Raw genomic sequence first — 22,656 nt, 5'->3', positions numbered from 1 at the left:
ATTCTAAAGTGGGGCGCAAGCCAAGCAGCTTCGGAGACAGCAATTGTCTACTGGCAGCGATGAAGCGGCGTGACAGACAGGACAGCGACAGGGTTATGATAACAAGCACTCAGACTGTTTGTAGGTAATGCTGCGCACAATGCCATACGCTGTATCTTATTGCTTACTGCCTTATGCTCTCTTATCGATTGATCAATAGTAAAACAAGACCACATTTATCAGGCGGGCGAGCAGGCGTGATACAATGTGAGAGAGAGTTGATATTCTTGTTTCAACTCCTAAAGCATTAGGTAACGCTCTGGCAGTGCTGTGTGAAGGCCTTTAGAAAGCGACTGATACACGCAAGGGTTGTGGTGCAAAGGTAAGTTTGAACTAGTAGTAGATGGTGCGCTGTCTAGTATAAGGCAAGTAGGATGTTGTAGTAGCCACTCCTAGACTAGTAAAAATGTGATTTAAATGATCACTCTTCCTGTTGAATAGAATGTGATAAAGTATATAATAATATATATATCATATTAATAAGAGGTATTTTGTGTAACAGAGAACGATACAGACAATTGATGTACATATGTACCATTTATGTTTAAATAAGTGGTCTGAATTGTGTTTTTTCATATCATAATCATTCACCATTTAGAGAAAGTTGGTTGCAGGGGCAGGTTGAGGTTAGACCTTTGCATTTAGCAGTCAGATAGATATTGGGGACAAAAGTAACTTACTAAATCATTGGAATACTTAATGTTAGATAATAATTATTTATTGTTGACATAGTTGTAGTACTTGACTATATGGTTCACACTTGTAGATATCGTCGTTTGTAAAAAGTATTGTATGAAATAATGATATAAAACTAACTTGGGAATATTACCTGAGAATGTTCAACAACGTTTGCTTTATTTTGTTTACAATCATATAGGCGACCATTGCCTGTCGTTAGTACTGAATTATTAATAGCTTGTATTACACTTGTAGGCACGATTGTATAACAAACTTACATAACTCTTTACGGGTTTAAAGAAATACATAAACAGTATAATATCTTGCAAAACGCCAAGTTTATCAGTTGGAGCTTATGCAGATTTGAGCACCTGAATAAACATACTGGAAAATAATTATCGAAGTATTTATAAGGCTGGCACAAATTTGAGTTCCTAATACGAAAGGAGTGTTGCTAGAGCAATAAGCTTCCCCCCTGTAAGCCTCATGAGAAAGTATTCACTTCGTGAGTCTTAATGATTGTTGAAGGATTTAAGCTCACAAATTGCCAGTCACATTTAAAGATACTGGCAGCAAGCGCTGGTCAGCATTCATTCCGTCTTCTCTTTGGTATGCTGTAACTTCTGAAGCTCTACGCCATGCTTGATCAATATACAGTAGATGGAGTTGATTGGGGTAAACGACTCGTGCTTTATCAACTGTGCACCTGTAGTGCTTCTCTTCACAGATGTAGTCAAAGCACCTGTAGTTTCTGCCAAGAATGGCTCAAATACTTCACAGAGTGAAAAACATTTTTTTTCTGACATCTTCATCATGGAATCTATAACATGTGTACGCTTCCTGATGTTTAACTTCTGCTGCCATTGCTTGTCCGTTTTCTCAGCTGGTTGTTAACGAGACAGGCGCAACTCGGACATCTGTTTGGCAGCTGGTACTTTTTTTTAAAAGCAGTGATCTAATAAATTAGCTGCCATTAATAAAAAAAACGCCAAGATCATTGGGTAAAGAAGGGAACCTAAGGCAAATTGCTAAAAGTTAATTCAAGCTGGTGTGTGAGTGCAATTTTGAGGTTTTTTGTTAATAAGATGTGTAGTAATTTTATAGAGAACCGCTTTGTTATAATTAAATTTTTTACAAATGAACGGAATAGTATGTCATTCATCCCTCTTACACAAAAGAATCCATAAATTGCTCAATAGCAAAAATTTATCATTGTTGTAGAATGTTGCTCCCATCAGTTCATCTTAATTATAATATTGGATTCCTTTCTTGTCAAGTGTTTTCTATAAGCAGACAAAGGAACCGGTGTACACGATCAAAAAGCAGTTGTATAGAGTATTGGCATCACACTTCATCAATTGAGACAACATTACATCCAGTTAGTCGCGTGCCAGTTATGAGTTCTGTTTTGTTTACTTAGGCCACAATGATTTCCCTTAATTCTCACATATCCAACCTTTGTTCGGCGATTCAGTCGATTCCGACAAAGGGTTGTATCGGCTAACAGCTGCATGCAGACTAATGAGTAGCAGCCTATTTTCAACACTCTTGTAGTGGTCTCTGAGCCTCCTGAACGCTGAGTCATACGAGGTGAACAGCAATGATACTAGCTAAACACTCCGACTACAGGCAAGTTGAGCAAATGGACGAGGAAGACACCAGAAATGAAAGAGATGAACAGAAAGCAGATGATGGGTAAGTGTTGGTTTCAATGACATCATTTGATTTGAAGGTTTTTAAGCGAAACAGTAAAGCAGAGAGTAGGAGAAAACCAAAAAAATTAACCAAAAAACTGGTAAGCAGGCGACGTTGAAAGAAGTTGAGCCTGAAGACTCAAGACTGAAGTGTAGTTATATCCTGTTTATGACAGTTCAGATCAAGTTGTAAGACAAGCTATAATTAAAACGGTAACAAAAACAAAGGCTACCAACTGACCATTGCCTGTCAGAAGGTGGGCTGAAGCAGGAACTGGCATCAAGCTATTAGTGTTTACTAGAGGCAGCGAGTGACAACATAACTGTAGCACCATCTGAACATTTCTAAAAATAATAGTCAGGATCTTGCTTATCTGTCTGCGCAGCGTCGCTAACCTTAATGTCCTGGTTATTATATATGGAACTAAGCAACAAATATATATGTAAGATGAAATCAGCCGATACGCACCCAGCCAGCGGTGACCAGGCATGAGGCTAGATACAGAACTTGTGAGCAGCTTGTGAAGCATTTGTTTGCAGAGCAGATTGGGTTGTTTAGGGCCAGATTGCTTGAGTTGATAAAACAAAATCAATTGCATTAATAATGAACAACTGGCTTTATGTCTGCGCTCTTCTACTAACTAGATTACCTCTTCCAAGCACTTTGTCTTTGATACTAGCAATTCCGTTAATTACATTTATGCTTAATCAATCTTCACCAAATTAAGATTGAAAAGGATTTAACTTTGTCATATATTTTTAGTGGTTTGGTTTTTATTATTCATAGAACTAGTTTTAGACTTGGGTTCATACCATCATATTTACAATGAGGGCTGTACACAGCTCTGTATCACGACTCCGTCTACCCAGAGGCTGTGGATTCGGATGGGTGAAATTTGGATGTCCCTGTTATACCACACACTAGGAAAAGTTTTTGAAAATGAATTCCATTACAGATACGTACCAAGTATGCTTCAGGCGTTATTCACCCGTGTGATCGATTGTTTTAATATTGCTCAAGTAAAAGAAAAATAATTTTGGCATTGAAGCTGTAGATTAGAAAAATCTTCATATAAATTTAGCCATGATGAAACCAAAATAGAAGTGTAATTTATTTTAACTGATTTTAAAACACATTACACAAAGCTACCAAAAAAATCTTCAGAGACCAATAATTGTCAGACAACCATCCTATAATATATGTAAAGTATATACCACCGGAGGTTCAAGCTAACCTGATAGGACAACATGATTTTTATAGCTCGTCTTTTTGAATACGCAAGTTTTAAAATAAAAAATAACAATATAAATAATAAGTATTACGAAAATGCAATTCAGTAGCATGAAAGCCGTCTAGTAGGATGAATCCACTCAAGTAGACAGTTACTGCCAACAATGGAAATAAGTTAATCACTCATTGCGTAAACTTCAGAAAACCATTTGTAATTCAGGTTGGTATGAAACACAATTTTTTACACCAACTTATAGGTTAATATTCATAGTAAGCTCCTTAAGAATCATTGATACCATTTTCTTGTTCCTTTCTCTTCCGATATTTTAAAGACTTAAGGTAGGGAAGAATCCATTCTGCACTCCTTTTCTAACGAGTAGTACAAACTATCAGTTTTGGTAGCTTATGAAAAGATCACACGATGCTACTCACTCCCTTCCAAGCCCGTGTTGCATTAGGGCAGATTGTACATCGATTTACTAAAGCTTGCCAGTCACTTCACTGACCTTGCAGGCATTATTATGTAATAGCTACAAGCAAGCTTGCTCGTACTCCTGAAATTTAAAAACTTCGGTCAGGAAATACAGTCAGTTTAATTCATTTTTGGTTAATCTGTTTTAACTCGCTTGCGAAGTTGGTGTCCTAACAAAGCGCCAAACTAGGGCATCTTTACTAATTCTATTCGTCTTAGCTTTGTCTCCGATGTCAAGTGCCCATCTTAACAACTTAAAAAACATGCATAATCATTGTAGCACTGCATTTGAAAAAATTTTCTACAGTACACATAGTTTATATGCAGACAGATACCAGATAGCAAACTGCAACTTGTGCTTCTTGTCATGCTCCTGTTATACTTGGAATCATAAGGGGTAATGCTAAGCTGTGAATGGACAAGCTGATCATGTTCGCGGAAAAAGCTGCTATCACACTTTAAAAATAGCCCGAGCTGAGCTACAAACTTGTCTTTTTCACTCTTTTGTTAGAGGTTTCATAATGGCTCATAAACTTGCATTTTGGTGCTCTAAATAGATGAATAGGGGCTCCTTTTGTCTAACCTTAGCATAAAACCCTCAAGAAATGCTAAAGGCAACAATGTAGAGATTGCTAAGTAGTACATTTATTACATGGCCAATACTAATAATAATATTATTAAAGATTAGAATAATAGTGGTGTACAGCAAAATTAGTAGATATTGATTTGATATATCGGATGCTAAATAAAACATACTTTTATCTTCGTAAATTGCTGCAATTGTATTACAACTTATAGGTATGGCTTCTCATTTTTAGATGAGCTATTTCATAACGCTAGTTCTATTTTGATAGATACAATGGTGAGGATTCGTCTCCCCTAATAGCTCCTCAACAGACTCCACCAGGTGCATTGCACAAGAACAAATCTATATGTGAGTGTGAAGATTTCTGGACATGGAATAGGGTATTCAAATCACATGAGGTTCGACTTTATGGAGAGTTTGGAAAAGCCGCGCATTTTCATCCAAACTGGAGTAACAGTACGGCTGGGGTAAAGGGAGACAAAGTACTAAACGATGGAATATATTACTGGGAGGTGCGGGTGGAGCAACGACTCTTCGGTACGAGCATGATGTTTGGCATCGGAACCTCGAAAGCCAGAATACACGTAGATGCTTTTTTAAATCTATTAGGAGAGGACCAGCACAGTATGGGGTTGTCCCACAAGGGCCAAGCTTGGTATAATGGTACATGCAAACAGTATACGAAACCCTTCATAGAAAATGAAACTACGACCATAGGTCTCCTATTCAATGGCACCAATGGTACATTAACATACTACAAAGATGGAGTATGTTTAGGCATTGCATTCGACAATCTAAACCAGATCGAAGATAATCTCTACCCAATGATCTCTTCAACAGCTGCTAAAACTGAGATGACATTAGTCAACAGCAGACGCTGTTTTACCAGTTTACAAGACCGGAGCAGACACGTTATACTACAGCATATCAACTCGGAAGAGCACATTATGTCTCTGCCGATTTCCCGTAATACCAAAGAATATCTCCTAGAAAAGGCGAAACAGCTTTAGTTTAAAATCTCTGCACTCTCAACCTGCCAAGAATTTGGGTCTTGGTTGTTGCACGCATCAACGGTGGGTGTGCATGGTGAACTTGTAGTCTAAAAGGTCATTGAGTGTCAATCAATGCATTCAGTGGGGGATAAAGAGCCCATCAATATGACACAAGAGTGGTTGTCAGAACAAGAAAGCTTCCTGACTGTTATATTAGATGACTGGTGCCAAAGTTTTCCTAATGAGTGGTAAATAACTTGAAAAGTGTTATGGAAGAAGAAATTAATGCCAGTATTGATTAATCATTGGCTGTGTCATCATGTTAGCACTGGCACTTGAATAACCCAAGTACGATGTCAGAAATTCAATGTGTCACATGCCATTCTTGTTGTATCTGTGCATCGTTTACTGCCATCCTGTATTCACATATTCTAAATTGTACTATGTTTCATATTCTCTCTTGCACAATAAATCCTCATTATTTTTTAATTTCAATAAGGAGCCAATACTGCGCAGCCAATAAGATTGCCCGAAACAACAAGCAATTGCTATGATTGTCAGCCAATTCTAGGCAAGTCAAAGATAATTAGAAAGGTAATTGGCTTCAAACATAGGCTAGGTGAAGGATCGTGGCTGAAGCTATATATTGATGGATAAAAGAAGCCAGCTATAGAAACAGATAATTGGAGTGTTTCAATCTACTAAAATCAAGCTAGTTTGTGACGCGCAGCTCTGGCCGTGCAGCGACAGCGAATTGCTTGATGTTTTCTTAGATTTGAGTGACTAAATGTCAGAAAAGGAGATACCCAATTGAACTAATCAGCAGATTAGCAATTAAAATGTGTTTACTAATTGTCTTTCCTATTGGATTTGTTAATCCATAACTTTTAGGCTACCCTCAAGCTTGCTGACAGTGACCAAAATCAAAGCAATGTTCTTTTGATAACCTAAATGTCATGCAATTGTACAGACAGCTTCAACCTGATAACAAAAGAAGTAACTCCATTTTAAACCACCCATCACTCTATTTCAATCAGAACATCTCCAATGTACATAGAAGAAAGACAATTAGGCTATATGGAATTCGTAGATGATGGTGGTTGTAAAGATTTGGCCATAAAGAGCTTGCCAAAGCTCTGTGTAGCGAACTGGAGGAGCTCATCCGAGTACGTCTGTACTTGCGAACTAAGGAGCAGACCCTCGAGCCTCTGAGCAGGGGGAAGAGGCTTGAAGTTCTTGAGAATGTCATCGGTGCCGAGGGGCTCCTCTCCACGACTAATTCTATCAGCATCCTCCGCTTGCTAAAAGACAAGACCTGGAAAGGTTACCTACGCAAAGACTCCTAAATAGTTCTCAGTCTGTAGCTGGTCTAAGGGTGTCTGAGAATATTGCCTGAATTATGGAAAACACAGGTAGCAAGGCATCCTAGGAGAATAATCATATTTTCTTATCAACGGAAATGTTAAATGCACGTTGTTTGTTAAAAGCGTGTCATTGATTTTTGCATTTCCAAATCAATTAGAATGTACCTAGATGCAGAAAAAGGTACTGGGGGTTGCGCAGGATGTTACACAGGAAGGCATCCTCAGCGCTATACAGAAGGTAGCAATGAATGCGACCAATAGGAAATGGGTGTACGTATATGAGAGTTAATATATAGCTGCAAAAGAAGAATGTATATCTTATTTATTACATGATGATGAATTTTTGCTATTAGACAGAGGGGTTCTCCGAAACTTGTGTACAGTGGGTACATTAGGGTAGAGCAAGTCTAGTATGAAATGCGGGCTCCGCATATAGCCCCTGTGAGCAGGAAAAACTTTGAGGAATTAATTTTGGGAGAGTTCATACGCGATAATATTATACGATGCTAAAATTATGATGTAACTTCATTATAACATAACTAAATTATAATAATAAGTGATTATTTAACAATAAAAATGTATCAGTGATTTATTATGCAATTGTATATAGATGCAGCAGTCATCAGATTCTACAGGGCTGGTCGTTCTAAAAAGTATACAGTCTTGTTTTACAGAGATGAAAAAATCATGTTATATCATATGTAATTGGATATATTTTTACTCTTTAATTGTTTACTCAATAATATGTATTCAATAGCTATTCTATTTATTTACAAATTACAGTGATAAAACAATAAATGACCGTGTCAACTGACTTCTTTGAAAACAAGTCCAGAGGAGACCTGACTAAACTGATAACACTCCAATACAGAGGTTATGTATATGCCTACATGATTGCGAGAGCTTGAAATGGCATTAGGAGAATTCTGAGAAAAGAAAACGGTCACAAAATTACGGATATAAATACTAGCTCAGTAAACATAAGCTTGTCAAGATGGTGATTACATCCAGAGGTTAAATCTCCACTATGGACATATAATACATCTATTGCTTTTTAACAAAACATGCTAAAGATAGCTATTTAATTTAGGGTAGTTTGATATTTTCGATGCAGACCCCGAAGGATACGAACTGATAAGATATATAAAAAATATCTAGCAATGAATGGGGCAGGCAATAAGTATTTATTAATGTCTAAGCATATCCATAAGTTTGCAGTTCTCCACACGAAGCTTTCAGTGATATGAGACCGATGTGGTAAGTGTTCTTTCAATTCAAAGATGATCAGTGAACGAATCCAATAAAAGCATTTTTAACATGAAAATCTGAAAACACCTTCAAACAGCTCACATATATTTAAACTGAATTTGAGTGGTATCGTTAGTGAAATTTACAGCAGAATACGTTTGCCAAGTACATACAAAATAGGGTGGGCCTTTCCATACACTAATTTTAGTATAAATATCTACTACTACTACTATGCATTTATGTAAAATTTATTTTATCCCAAAGCCTGGCGTCGCAAGGTCAGATTGAGAAATTTTAGGCTAGAGGCGTTACTGCACCAGCCAGGAACTGAAGACCTATAGAAATAGCTGACACCTAGATTGTATACCCATTGGCCTGCAATGAACAGAGGGTGGGCCAGTGATTTATATGTTGGTACAGATTTGCATATCAATTGAGATTGTACTTTTCAATGTTGAAGCCAAGTGAATCAAATCCGGACACACAAACACTGAGTTTCAAGAGTTGCAGCTGGTAGTAAATTATTATAGAATAAATTGAAATCAGACATTATTTTCTCTTTATCTAATGACTGAGAGCTGAGAATACATGTAGACTGCATCTAAAAGCCTTTGCAGAGACTCCAAAAGGAATCTGCTCCCTAGTTTTAAGAAAAGATTCTGAAAAACCGAATAATCAAATGCGTGGTGATTCATACGTTTTTAGGTAACTACAGGCAATTAGGTGGTAGGCATATATAGTAAACACTAGACATACACAGTTCATCCATTCCAATGGTCGCTCTCTACCTCAAGACAGTCCTATTTAGAAAGACATATTCTTATAAGAATACCTCGCATCTTATTCGATTCCTTTCTGAGCCCAGAAACAACAAATTTCCAGTTTTATTAACATACATTACTAACACTGACAGTCCCAATGACCTCTAGAACAGCTGCTAGAACAGCCACTGAGCATGACCTCAAGCACATATTTCCAAATTTGGTTGAGACAACCTAATAGGCATCAAGAAGTAATGTATGACCAAAGATTTTGTAATCGGAAACATCCAAAGGTATGAGCTTACATACAGTACTACTTCTAGATGAATAGATTGAGCAAGCGTATGGACACCCTTATGTATGACACAATGACAGCAATCTTCAAACTCAACTCTGTTTTATAGTAATAAGTAAAAAGAAATTCAACTTCTATATTTCTACGCAATCAAAATGATGTCAGCGTAATTCATGATAAACGTATCGTCAAGCGTAGCAAGAGAGTAAGTTGAAATTCACAGTAAGTAAACCATTAGCCTCCCACAAATGTGTTCAGTCCAACACAACTTAAATTCATCTCTATATATGAACTTTTCCACAGACGACATAAAATTTGAGAAAATATCAACCTCAACATATACTAAGTAACTATGAGCATATGATGGTTGAAATTTCTTGAAGCATTACAATTTTGTACATAAAAGTAAAAATGCTAGTAGAAGTTAAAAATAAAATATAAAAGTAATAACCAGAAATATAATTTAAATTAAACTATATCTATAGAGTAAACTAGAGTAAGTAACGCTGCATATTTTAATTAATCACTACCATTGCCAAGCCTACACTCCTGTTCCCATGGCTCTAAAGTACAGTAGCAATAAAAACCTTTTTGTATTGATTACTATTTTACGATCTGTTTTTTACATATAATTTAGACTTCTACGCATAGTTTTACATAGACTCTATATAACAAATTTGTTTTAAACACTATGTTAAATTACTTCAAAAATTTATCATCGTTGTTTGCGCTCTGAAAGGAATTAAACAGAACGCAACGTAGTAATAGAAACACGTGTTTCAACATACAACTGTTTTGACATATGAAACAAATATCGGAGCAGATTAATCTGACTTTATGTATGAAAAATACCGACCCTTTTAGCTATCTGCTGGTCCTTACTGTACTGCTGTTTTAAGAAGAGCTTCTGGTAGTTTAGATACTTGTTTGTGTCCTGTGATAGATCCTCGACTGAGTCCATAAGAAGTCTCAGGTAGTTCTCCATTACATTCCTACACGAGAAAAGGATTATTTCAGCAATAATTACTGCAATACCTTGACAACAACAGCTGATCACACCTGCACCACACAGATGATAGAGAATAAACCAAACTCCAATATTATGATTGTAGCATTTTTGCAAACATAACAAGTTAGAAGGAATTGATAAACATTCTATTAAATTTTCTAAACAGCAAAATTCATTAAATAAGCAGACTTGATAAAATGGATTATGACTTTAAAATGTTTATAATAACTTCGAGTGGCGACTTTAGGACTTGTGATGGAGCAACGAGTCATATTATACTTTATCTTAGCAGACAACAATGTCTTTTTATGATATCTTAAACAACTGGCACAACATAAATGATATACTCATGGAGTTGTTTGCCCATTGTAATGGTAACACATCAAGGCATATTCCACCTAATATCCGGTCTCTTAGCAGAGGAAGGCATTTTAAACACTATTTGTCAGACTATTTATTCAATTTTAATGGTTAACTGTTGCTTTTTTCCCCTTTTTTTGTTTTACTATTGTTGTATGACCTAATTTAAAAAACATTTCTATTTGTGAAATGAAATTACTGCCAATAAAGTACTATATACAGTCTAACATGGATAACTCAAACTTCATGGGACCGAGTGAAAGTGTTCGAGTTATCAAAGCGTTCAAGTTATCAGAGCACTGTCACAAGTCCATGTATTTATTAGTAGATACATGTACATATACGAACTATAATATAAATCAAAAGCATAAATGGCTTGTCTCGAATTAAATGCTTCTAATGTAAAGTTTAAACATTTTTTACCAGAAAGTATAGAAATTTTTCTATCCCTTGAGAGTTTTTTGTTGTTTTAGGTGATGTGACTGTCAGGACAATTTTCAGACTAAAATTGGCAAAACTTGATCGCTGTTGAAATGCTCAGAAGAAAAGACATCTTTTTCTTTTGAGCGTTTTAACCAAGACTAATTTCGCCAATTTTACTTGAAGTTTATGCCAAGGTTACCTCGTTTTTCCTTGCATTTGAAGGACCATCGCTAATCGGATGTTTGGTAAAAATCAAATTTTACCAAACCTTTTGAAAAGTCGTTGACAAAAATTTTTTGCCGATGATGGTAATAATGACGCCTATGAACTACTAAAAGTTGAGGTTTATCTCTATGGTTTGGAATAAAGTGATATTCTAAAACGATAACAACCGTCTCGGTAGCCATGGGCAAAAAACTGTTCAATTTAAGGAAGTTGAGGTCGAGTTATCTGAAGCAATTTATCATTGCGTGGGAACAGACCAAACAAAACCGTTCGAGTTAGCCATGTGTTCGAGCATTCCGAGGGCGAGTTATCCATGTTTGGCTGTATATATAAGGAAGTTAATTGCCAGCTGAATACATCTAATTGTATTCAGTCCATATGAGCAGGTCTTTTATTAGAAAATTATCAACTCATTTTTATTTTTCTTGATACGTTATACCAAACTAGTTCCCAAGGTCAAATACTCATTAATTTGTATTGATGCTATAATCATTTTATATCTTCAATGTTCATATTTCGTTCACCATAAATAATGCAACAATATATCACTAATAGTTGGTAATGCTATAGGCACATCCTGTAGCAGGGCATCGGTAACGACTACACAAATTTTAAACAAAGCGGTCGAATGCTTAAAGCAAACAAACAATATTTACAAGCGAGGTATATTTTTGAAAGAATTATGGGGCAGTGAAATATTTAGGTTAAAAAAGTAACCAGACAAGATTTTTGATGAAAACAACGTAGCGACATCTGCAACAGTCTTAATTTGTTAAATAATTCATCTATTTGTACAGATTGTGTGTTTAGTTTTACTAGCCAAGCATCATGCTCTGATAAAGATAACAAGCAGAATATTTGCCAGAAATGCATCTAGAAGTTAGTCTCTGACGAGACAACACAAAACACACTTCTGTAAACACACTTCACCTACCCAGTAGCCATGTCGAGATTGTTAAATGTCTTTTTAGAAGCTAGTTTACTCTCAATTTCACAGAGAGTGACATTGTTGAGATGTGAGTTTCGTAACACAACCGGAATTTCCTCAAACATCGTTTCAAAGCTCAATCCATTGGCTTTTATTCTACAACAAAACAATGAATGTAACGTCAACGACTCCCCATATAGTACTACGATCATAGCGACTAAAGATTTTAACGATAATGCAATCGTGACAATGCAATCGTGTTCATATGTGTTTGACCATATAATTTAATAATGCTGTAGTTGCTTACTAACTTTAGAATAAAAATTAAACAATACAAACTCTTTACACTTGAGATAAACAGTATTTTGGACATAAAATAATCATATGAACTATGAAAGTAAGTAACATGTAACATACAATTGAAGTAGTTGTTACACGTTGGGAGCTTTCTGTTTGAGCCAATTCAATTCTATCAACTAATCATGGTGGCAACACATTGCCTGAGTACCACAGGAAACCTGCGTTGACTTGAATAGCTCAGTTTAGTCTTTACATAGCAGTTGTAAAATTAGATTTAATTTAACAATGGCTGTACCGTAGCTGTAGTATTATTGATTTGTTTTGAAAACTTTTCTCCTTTTTTCTTATCGCTTTCACTCTGCTTGTGGTCCTTGATTGCGGTAATTTCGCAATAAGTTCGCAACCAAATTCACATTACAGTTATTTAATATCAAAAGGTTCACCACGTCTTACTCTGCTGTGTTGTAGGTGCAAAATATGTAGAAATGTGATTACAAGCTCTTAAAAACGAACAGTTAATCGCAGCCATCACGAAAACGCCTTAGTTTGGAATCTCCTTATTTCGATGGCATACTCAAACATTGTGGTTATTGTTTTGACACATGGATGTTATCACGTAAAATTAAAGGCTGATAAAATGCTCAATATAAAATGCCTTGTTACACTAGTTTATGACAAACATTTCGGGTTCTACCGCAAAGCCCTTATCAAATATAGATGCTCCCTACTTAACAGTTTCGTTTCAGCCTGGTCTAATCATCTAGTCGTAATCTGATCATGTGACCCATACTTCCTGCCAAATAGCGCGAACAATTGCTGCAAAATTTTTCGACTATCACAGGTGACCAACAGGCTCGTTCGTCATGTTTACCAGAGGATGATATGCACTCCTTCGAGCTAAGGTTAAAATATTAAACGGATTTTTATGGTGGGTTTTGAGATATCAGTGCTGTAAGTGACAGCATTACAATAATGATGAAATGGACGCGTAAGGACAATAGACATGGTTTTATTGAATACGAGAAGTATATTTGTGAAAATATTTCGACAGATGAGGTTGCATGAAAGTGTAAACAGAAGCCATCAAGTTCAACTACGTCCCATTTGAGCGATTTTAGAAAGGGATTCCAATCTACGGCGTTTTCGTGATGGCTGCGATTAACTGCTCATTTTTGACTTTTAAGAGCTTGTAATCACATTTCCACATATTTTGCACCTAGCACACAACAGAGTAAGACATGGCGAATCTTTTGATACTAAATAACTGTAATGTGAACTTTGTTGCAAGTCAACCTTTAAGGGGAGTGCACACCTTCAATGTCAAAGTACATCTATTGTTTTCTTTTTTTAGACAGCAAGGTTTATTTTGCAAAAAAAAATACAAAAGTGTTTTATGTCTAAAATAAAGTAAAACAAAAATATATCTCAACAAAAACAAGAGTGGTGTCTAGCTGTCCTTCCGTCTATCTGTCACCAGGATTCAATGTTATGATAAAAAGATAGCTTTCGACGATACTTCAACTCGTGACATTCCATTCGGTATATCGACACTAACACTTGCACCAATCGATCGCCCAAATAATTAGGCAGCTACTCATTCTCCGTGTTTTATCGACACCTCAAGTTTTCAGACGGCAAATTTAACTGCCATATATGCCATATTACTAGCAGTCTAGCAAATATAATAGAGATAACCCTATACATTGCTTTCTCTCCCCAGCACAGCAAAAGTAACATTTTAAGGCTAACCATGACATTCACGTTATTTGTATAGAATTTAAGAACTTGCTCTGACTTGACACTTTACGTTATATGGAATTTTTTACGTAGTACGAAGCATAAACTTTACATCAATTCTTTACATTATGTGGAATTTACGTTATAGGAGGTACGATATACATTATAGGAGTGTCTACTGTATTTAATATGAAGGTCGCTTGCCATTCCATTAACAACATTACAACAGTTGTCTATTCCCACAACAGGCCGAATGTGGAAAAAATAATTTGAGATTTTTATGAAAGAGACAGCGCAAATGGTTGGTTCCCTGTAGTTAGGTTGTCTATTGATAATCCACCTGCAGAAGATAGGTTTGGAGAGAATCTTCATGGTTGTAAAAAGCATATATGAAAATAGGTGAGCAACTCCAAATTTGTGTAATGTCATACAGCCAAACCTCAAAATACAATGTTAATTGTTCCACAACTTGAATTCCATTTTTAATTTGATTTCCATTAAAACTCTTTTATGTTGGAGGGAATATTCTTGTAAGGATACAATACTCTCTCTTTAATTAATTTCACCGACAAAACTTGATCATGGCTCTAATAACCGCATATAGGTAGCATTAGAACGTGGATGCTATCCAACGCTGACCCTACTAGCCAATAGCCAAACCAAATCTTCTTTTTTTATTATAATCTTGCTGGGCGATGAAATATCTCTGTTTTTTAAGAGTTCATATGCAGGTGATTCTATAGACGCGGCAAGATAGTAACGGACCTGAAGATTCCAAGGTGGGGCTATCTTGTCTGACACAACAGGAGTTAGTAAAATGAAGCTACAGTCATACTTCAACTTACAAGTGCCCCAACATACGAGAAACCTGAGATACGAGCCAGCTTTTAAGCAAGTTTTAGCACTAACATATAAGTCATGTTGGAGATACGAGCACCCGAGTCAGTGGCCAAGTATGTCGGAGGTGTTTTATGAGAACAGCATCACTCTGTATTTTTCAACTGCTCAGGTTATACTTCTGCATCACGTTGTTTGTGTGTTTTTCAGTGCAGAATTATGTGAATTTAAAGTACTGTGCGTAGACCAAAACTTAACCAGTACAACGATATATTACGCCAAAAAAAGCGAATGATAAGAACTGATATCAAACGTGAAACTATTGAAAAATTTGAAAACAGTGAAAACAGCAAGTATCGGTATTTCTCTATCATTTGCGATTGTTTTTGATGTTTGACGTGATCTGATTGCCAAGATGTTTCTAGATTAAAATGGGTAAAACTTTACCATGATTAAAATACTCATAAAAACGTGTACAATGTCGTCACTAGACATTATTATTGCGATAATTGATATCAGCTGTTGCATTCAAGTTGAAGCATTATGGGTCTCTATTCTGTCAGACTCTTTGCAATTATAGATGCCAGAATTACGCTTTCGTTTGATCTGATTGTTTTCATCGTGATCAAGTTTAATCTAGAAACATCCAGGCATTCGGATCACCTCAAACATAAAAACCATTCGCAAATAATACAAAAATACCAATAATTTCTGATAAAACCTACAAAACTTCAAATGTAAGTTCATCTTTGAGGCTTCCAGGCAACAGTATAGAAAAATCAACTAGTATAGATTATGACATTGATACAGCAAGCAATTTTGAACGTTTAAAAACCAATGTGACAAATTCTGGATGATTCCGCTGGCTAGTACAAGTCATTACGACTTCAATATAATCAATTCATCAAACACTCTTAATATAAAACTCTTACGTTTCAGCTGAGAAGTCTTCCTTTTTCCTCATTTCCATCATAGCCTTCGAGAGACGAAAAGCTCTCAGACTAAGCTGATCCTTAGCAGTTTTTGTTGGGTCATATATCAAAGCAACTGACTCTTCGATCTGTGATTGATAGGTAAACTGTGAATCTAGCAAAGTTTTGTTGAGAAAGGACCCGTAGAATGTACTTTGATACCAACCGACATGCAAATGGTCAACATTGACATGCCGCAGGTTTCTCATCACCTCCATCTGAAATTTCACTGCAAAAAATACAACCTTACAGATAACCATTTAAATATGGCCTGTCAGTACGACAATAAAATGAAATCAAAACTAACAAATTCTAAACGCACTAGCGTAACAGAATACTTCTGACCCCTGTTGCATCTCAATAGCCAACATGAGACTTGATCTACTCACAATTGTCAAATTCATCTGCAGAAGCTCTGGGAATTGGGAAACAATTGGTTATCTCAAGCTTCTGATCAACTACCAAACCTAAAAGAACTCCTTGAACCAAATCAATTCCATCATCAGATTCTTCTTCACAATGCTTTATAATCTTTAAAGCAACCTGTAAAATGGTGATAGCATTACAAATATTTCATATCAATTAATAACAATATATTTTAGAGCTGCACAACGATTATAAAAATTAATCGCGATTAGTCACTGGTCTGAACCAGTTAATCTTCGATTAATCTTAAAATTAATCTAGCCAAAACCTGTCTATTTGAAAACAAATAATACAGCTATATATAAATTAATTATATTTAAGACAATTATTGTTAACAGGACATACCTGCCAACTCTCACGCATTGGGCGTGAGACTCACGCAATCACCCCAAAGAAAAAATGGAAATGCGTGAGATTTTTGCCCCAATTTCCACAACTTTATATATACTATTATTGATACATATATTGCCCCAAAACCAAACCTCACGCATTGCCCCATTCTTGGGTTGGCAGGTCTGTAACAGGATTACATGTTATGTACAATGTACCTAAGTTACATTGTAATAACTATTATGAGTATGAAAATAGTATATGAAAGTCTATAATTAAGCCAGCCAAGAGTTGAGGCAGCACAATTCAGCCTATTCACATTATCCGAATGAAGAGATGCCCTCTTCGTACATCAGTAGTATTAGTTATTGTCTGCGACAGCTGGTGATGATTTCTGAGCGGTAGGATGGAATTAGTCAAATGATATCTTAATGAAGATGTGCTGTGGTGGTAGGCAAATTCTTTCTGGCATAAATTGCACTTCACTTTCTTGTTATGCTTCCAACCACATATGAAAATGCGCTACCTAGTACGGAGGACATTTTTCTGCTTTCTTGTTCCATTAAAGTGTCAATCTTATATGGCTATTATTCTAAAGCTGAAATATGAAATTGTGATTTTTTTGAAAAATGAAAATACATGTATAATTCACCTTGAAAAGTTTTTAAATATAAACAAAAAATAGGGCTGTAAAATATTAAATAATACTGAAATCCCTTTTGTTGCTATTACCTAAAAACATGTGCAAACAACTAACATCATGGCCGCTTACAACTAGAACCACACGGCGCTCGCGTTTTGTATTGTATAAACAAGTTTTATGTAAGTGACTCACTTCATGTTTTCATAGTTGAGTGCAAAATAATTGTGGTTGTCTCTAATTGGTAAAATAGTGTTGCTTGTCATAGTATTTATTTGTTAGTAAATTCAATGGTAGTAACCTGCTATGTTAATGTTAATTGTGGCGAACGCTGGGCAACGAATTTTTTTCTTATATTTTATATACTCGCATATAATTACTTTTATATATTACATGTTGTGTCTGTTTTTATTATGTGTTTTACTTGCATATAATTACTCTTAGATATATTTTGCATATTGTGGTTGTGTTTATTATGTGTCTTATCGCTAATACTTTGTTAGTTTGGCCGTAATTAAGCAAACGCGTTAGTGAGTCTATTAATCATTTATACTTTTACGGTTTCGTACCTGGTTTCATTAGACAGTTCGGGGAAAATATATGTGTATAGAGAGAGAGTGCTCTCGCAAAGAGAGCAGAGTAGTCGCAGCTGCACAACTAATGGAAATGGCTTCGGAATAAAACGAACGGAAAACCATACTCACTTCTCTTACAATTTATGCATTATTATTGCAATCTCGACCGTGCCTGAGTAAAGGCCGGCAAATTCCTTTACAATATATTAAACAATACAAAGGAATCACATCATGATCATCACCTCGGTTGCATTTTATTTGAAGATTAATTGGCTCAACTCAGTTAATCGTGTATTTGTATTGATCGCGCTAATCGTTTAATTAACGCGATCATTGTGCAGCTCTAATATATTTTGAACTTTTAAAACACTTGATAAAATATAAGCACTTGTCATAAAAATAGCAGAACATATAAACTTGGGTGTTGCAACTGGAGGTTGTAATATGCAAACAAAAAAGTAGAGCATTAATGTAAATATACATATAAACATGGCCGTGTCCATAAATAATAATTTGACATTTAGAGTTATTTGATGCCACTACTCACATGCACATTTTCTCTCATTATAAAATTCTTTGAATTATATTGACGCAGTACTTTTTTGGTTTTTAGATGATGGGACATCACGAAATGTCCCATCATTTACGCAATTTGCACTTCATAGCTCCGTAACTACTATTTTGAAAGCAGTAAATTTTATATTATCTGAAAGCCAAGAAAATATTGGATCAACTAATTCAAAATTTTTTATAATGGGAGCAAATGTGCATGTGTAGTGGGCATCAAGTAACTCTAAATGTCAAATTATTATTTATGGACACGCGATCTCCCTTTAATTAACCGCTACCTCTATTTGATCGCCACTTTGACATTTTTTTATCTCAAGGAACTCTTAATAGCAAATGATCAGTAGAAGTGTCCACAAAATCGTATTAATAGCGACTCAGTTACATTCTTTTGTTATTGCTGTTCACATCGAAGTGTATTTTTTAACCAAAGCTCTACGGTTTTTTCTTTAAAACTTTGAAAGCAACACCATCCAAATAATTAATAACTGTATCAGGCTAATAGTAGTTCCTTATATTTATTACAGCCTTGATACTTTGACGTATATAAAAAACGGTTTAGCAACTACGATGGCATCTGTACCACTATTTTGAAGCTAAAACTTGTCCTTACACATTACAGCTTTACACATGGCTAAAAGTTTCTCGTTATTTGTGCGAAAAGTGTGTACATGTATTCTACAATCTAAATGGGGTAAAAGTTTTGCTCAGCTAAAAAAATTGTTTGGACACGAATATCGACTAGTTCAGTGGTGCAGAAGAGTTGAGGTCCGAAGGCACTGTGGAAGGTATTGAACAGCTAGAAAAGATAACATAGATCCAAGCGAAAGCAATAATCAGAACGCAACTGGCTGAGCAAACGACGCAAATATTTCTATTTCAAAATGTTAATTTTTTTTTCCATGTATTATAATATGGCTAGTTCATGTCACTTATTCTAGAATATATATTTGAAGTATTTGATAGATTATTATTATTATACACCATATAAATTTGGAGATTTATAGCATATTATTTGATAGCATCATTACGGTAATTTAATCGACACTCATAACTCATATTCTATTGCACATAAAAAGCTAGTTTTGGCTGCAAACTGTAGCAAACATATCAATGAGTGCAATGAACTTTTATGCAACCTTGTTAAATAGTTACAAAACAAAAGTGTACCTTCAAATTTAGAATAATGCGATAAAAAATTGAAAGCTCCAACAAATTGCAACGCAGGCTATATATAATATCATCGTGGGTAAATTGCAAGCAATAGATATCAACCGGTAGAAATATTTCTCAGCTTCCGAAGGCATATTTAGGTAGAGATCTAAGACAAGTTGGAGATAAGTTATAGCAGATGTTTTGCATCCATGTTGAAGGATAAAAGTTTGCAACTAATAGGCCTGGCCGATACGTCGGGCAATTCTAAGAGAGATGCGAAAGGGCTGATGTCCCTCCGTCTGAAGGAGAGTGCAATATGTAAGCGACATTCGCTTCTAGTTAAACGCCGCCTCTAATAAAACAACACTAAAGGGGCTGGGTTGAAGAATAGAGCGCCATGGCATTCAAATATAGGTTTAATGGCATATGCTTGAAAACCGCTAATTGAACGCCATGGCGTTCTACCTTTTCACCCTTCCTATATAGTGGTGGTAAATTGGAGGGCGTTCAAATAGAGGCTGGCGTTGTATTTTTTATATGGCTTGTTAGAACTTTGGGAAGATAAATTTAGCCCTTTTACAGGTGAAGCGAAGGGCACCTATATTTTGCCCTTTTTCTCGGTGGAGCAATATGGAACCTTTTGGAAGCAATGAATCTGCTAACTTACCCCCAACTTGTCAAAGATCTCTTAATAAATATGCATTGAGAAACTGAGAAATATCTCTACCAGTTGATATCAATTGCTTACAATTAACTTGCGATGATATTATAGCCTGTGTCATACTTTGCAATTCGTTAGAGCTTTCAATTTTTACTTCATTTTAAATTCGAAGACATATTTTTATTTTATATTTACATATATATTAACCAACATTGCATAAAAGCTCATTGCAGTCGTTGATATGTTTGCTACAGTTTGCAGCCAAAACTAGCTTTTTATGTGCAATAGGAGAAGAGTTACGAGCATTGATCAATTGTCAAATCAGATTGCCGGAATGATGCTATCAAATAATACGCTATAAATCTGCAAACTTATAAGTTATATAATGGATAATCTATCAAATGCTACAAATATATATTTACGAACAGGTGACATAAACGAACCTTACTTATATTACATGCAGAAACAAGAATTAACGTTTTTAAAACAAAAATATTTGCATCATTTGGTCAGATAGCAGCGTTCTGATTATTGCTTTCAATGAATCGAACATTTTTGGTTGTCCAATACCTTCCACAATGTCTTCTGACCTGAACTCTTCTACACTGCTAAATTAGTCGATATTAGCGTTTAAACCAGTTTTTGGCAGAGCAAAACTTTCACGTGTTGCATTTGTGCAAAATGCAACACGTAAAAATTGTGCTCGCTAAACGTAACCTTTGGCATAAAACTAGTACCGGTACGTAGTTTATCTACCATCGTAAATGTAAACCGTTTTTTAAATACGTGTACTTCGATGTATGAGACCGCGTTAAACAAGGAACTACTAATAGCCTGAGACAGTTATTAAGTATTTCTATGGGGCTGCTTTCAAAGTTTTAACGAAAAAAACGAAAGTCTTTGGAGTTGACAACGAGAGAATTAATTGTTATTGATGTAAACGACTCACCATTAATACGATTTTGTTTACACTTTTCTACTGATCACTTGATATTATGGGTTTATAAAGATCAAATATTATTAAAGAGGCGAGCAAATGGGAGTGGCGGTCAATTAGAGGACTTATGGTGTATATATACATGTATATATATATATATATATACATACATATATATATATATATACATGTATATATATTATACATGTACATTAAAGTTTATAAACAGCAGTATCTGATTAGAGGATTTGAAGTATAACAACTCAAAACTAATAAAGTTATCCAGTGACTTTTATATGATGAATTTAGACTCGTATTGACTTAAAAGAAGTCAAATAATAAAGCCAAACTGAAGAGCTCTATTTTACTAAGGTGAATGTGAAAATTTATGAAATAATCTGTGAACATTGCAGGGCAAAAAATAGTTAAGAGATTAGCACCAAAAGTAAATGTTGGAAGTCACCATACCTTTTAAGCTAATTGGGTACTTCATTAACTTTTTTTAACAACAGAGAGCTAGAGCTACGTTGAAAAGATTTAACACTACACCGTTGTGCCATCAAGATTTGGCTTGGATTGAATTTGGGCACTGTCAAGATACACACACGCATATATTCTGATTTTGAAAAGCATTGGATGTCATATGATTTTAGTGTTATTGTTATCAAAATTTTGCGACAACAGCATTTGCATGTTAGTTAAGTTTGCAAACTGGATACAGTTTGAGCTGGCTCAGGCAAAAATCTGACCGAAAGATGGTGGATTCACGAATGAACCTGGTAGAAACAATCGTCGACTACGAAATAAATTGTTTAAAAAAAAGTTGTGAAAAAACACTTATTTTGAACAAATGGTAGTTTCCATACATAAGACAGAGTGAATGAATAAGTCAGCGGGAATACTTTTTAATAGCTATCTCGAATGCCATCTTTCCGACTATTTAAGACCTAGAATGTGCTAATAGCTAAAAACAACCGTCAAAACTTCATACGGTGCTCAGAGTCCCACTAACAATCTTACAAACTCTACATACCAATCCTTCCAATTGAACTATCTCTACTGGAACATCAGCATTTCTGTGTCTTCTTGAAGAGGCCATGTTTTATTTAGCGGAAACGGCTCAAAATGCCTAATGTCCTTGACACATTGTCGTAGATGCGGTGTAATGTTTTTTCTTTCACTTACGATTTCCAGCCTCCAAAAGCAAAAGCACCG

General features: G+C 35.4%; 2 protein-coding genes across 2 annotated transcripts; one reads left to right on the top strand and one right to left on the bottom strand.

The window, feature by feature from the left end:
- The first annotated feature begins 278 nt into the window (after positions 1–278).
- On the top strand, positions 279–6,181 carry LOC137406876 (SPRY domain-containing SOCS box protein 3-like). The gene is made up of 3 exons (XM_068093481.1): positions 279–361; positions 2,272–2,412; positions 4,969–6,181. The coding sequence occupies exons 2-3, from the start codon at positions 2,318–2,320 to the stop codon at positions 5,708–5,710; spliced, it is 837 nt and encodes a 278-aa protein (XP_067949582.1). The 5' UTR covers positions 279–361; positions 2,272–2,317; the 3' UTR covers positions 5,711–6,181.
- A 97-nt stretch (positions 6,182–6,278) lies between these two features.
- Positions 6,279–22,580, bottom strand: LOC137401214 (eukaryotic translation initiation factor 3 subunit H-like). Its single transcript, XM_068087617.1, has 6 exons — positions 22,475–22,580; positions 16,540–16,693; positions 16,112–16,379; positions 12,312–12,461; positions 10,217–10,352; positions 6,279–6,993 (listed from the first exon to the last, which is right to left on the bottom strand). The coding sequence occupies exons 1-6, from the start codon at positions 22,538–22,540 to the stop codon at positions 6,766–6,768; spliced, it is 1,002 nt and encodes a 333-aa protein (XP_067943718.1). The 5' UTR covers positions 22,541–22,580; the 3' UTR covers positions 6,279–6,765.
- Positions 22,581–22,656: the final 76 nt, after the last annotated feature.

The sequence above is a fragment of the Watersipora subatra genome, chromosome 1, assembly GCF_963576615.1.
Source record: "Watersipora subatra chromosome 1, tzWatSuba1.1, whole genome shotgun sequence".
Taxonomy (NCBI): domain Eukaryota; kingdom Metazoa; phylum Bryozoa; class Gymnolaemata; order Cheilostomatida; family Watersiporidae; genus Watersipora; species Watersipora subatra.
This window is presented reverse-complemented; position numbering and strand designations above follow the sequence as displayed.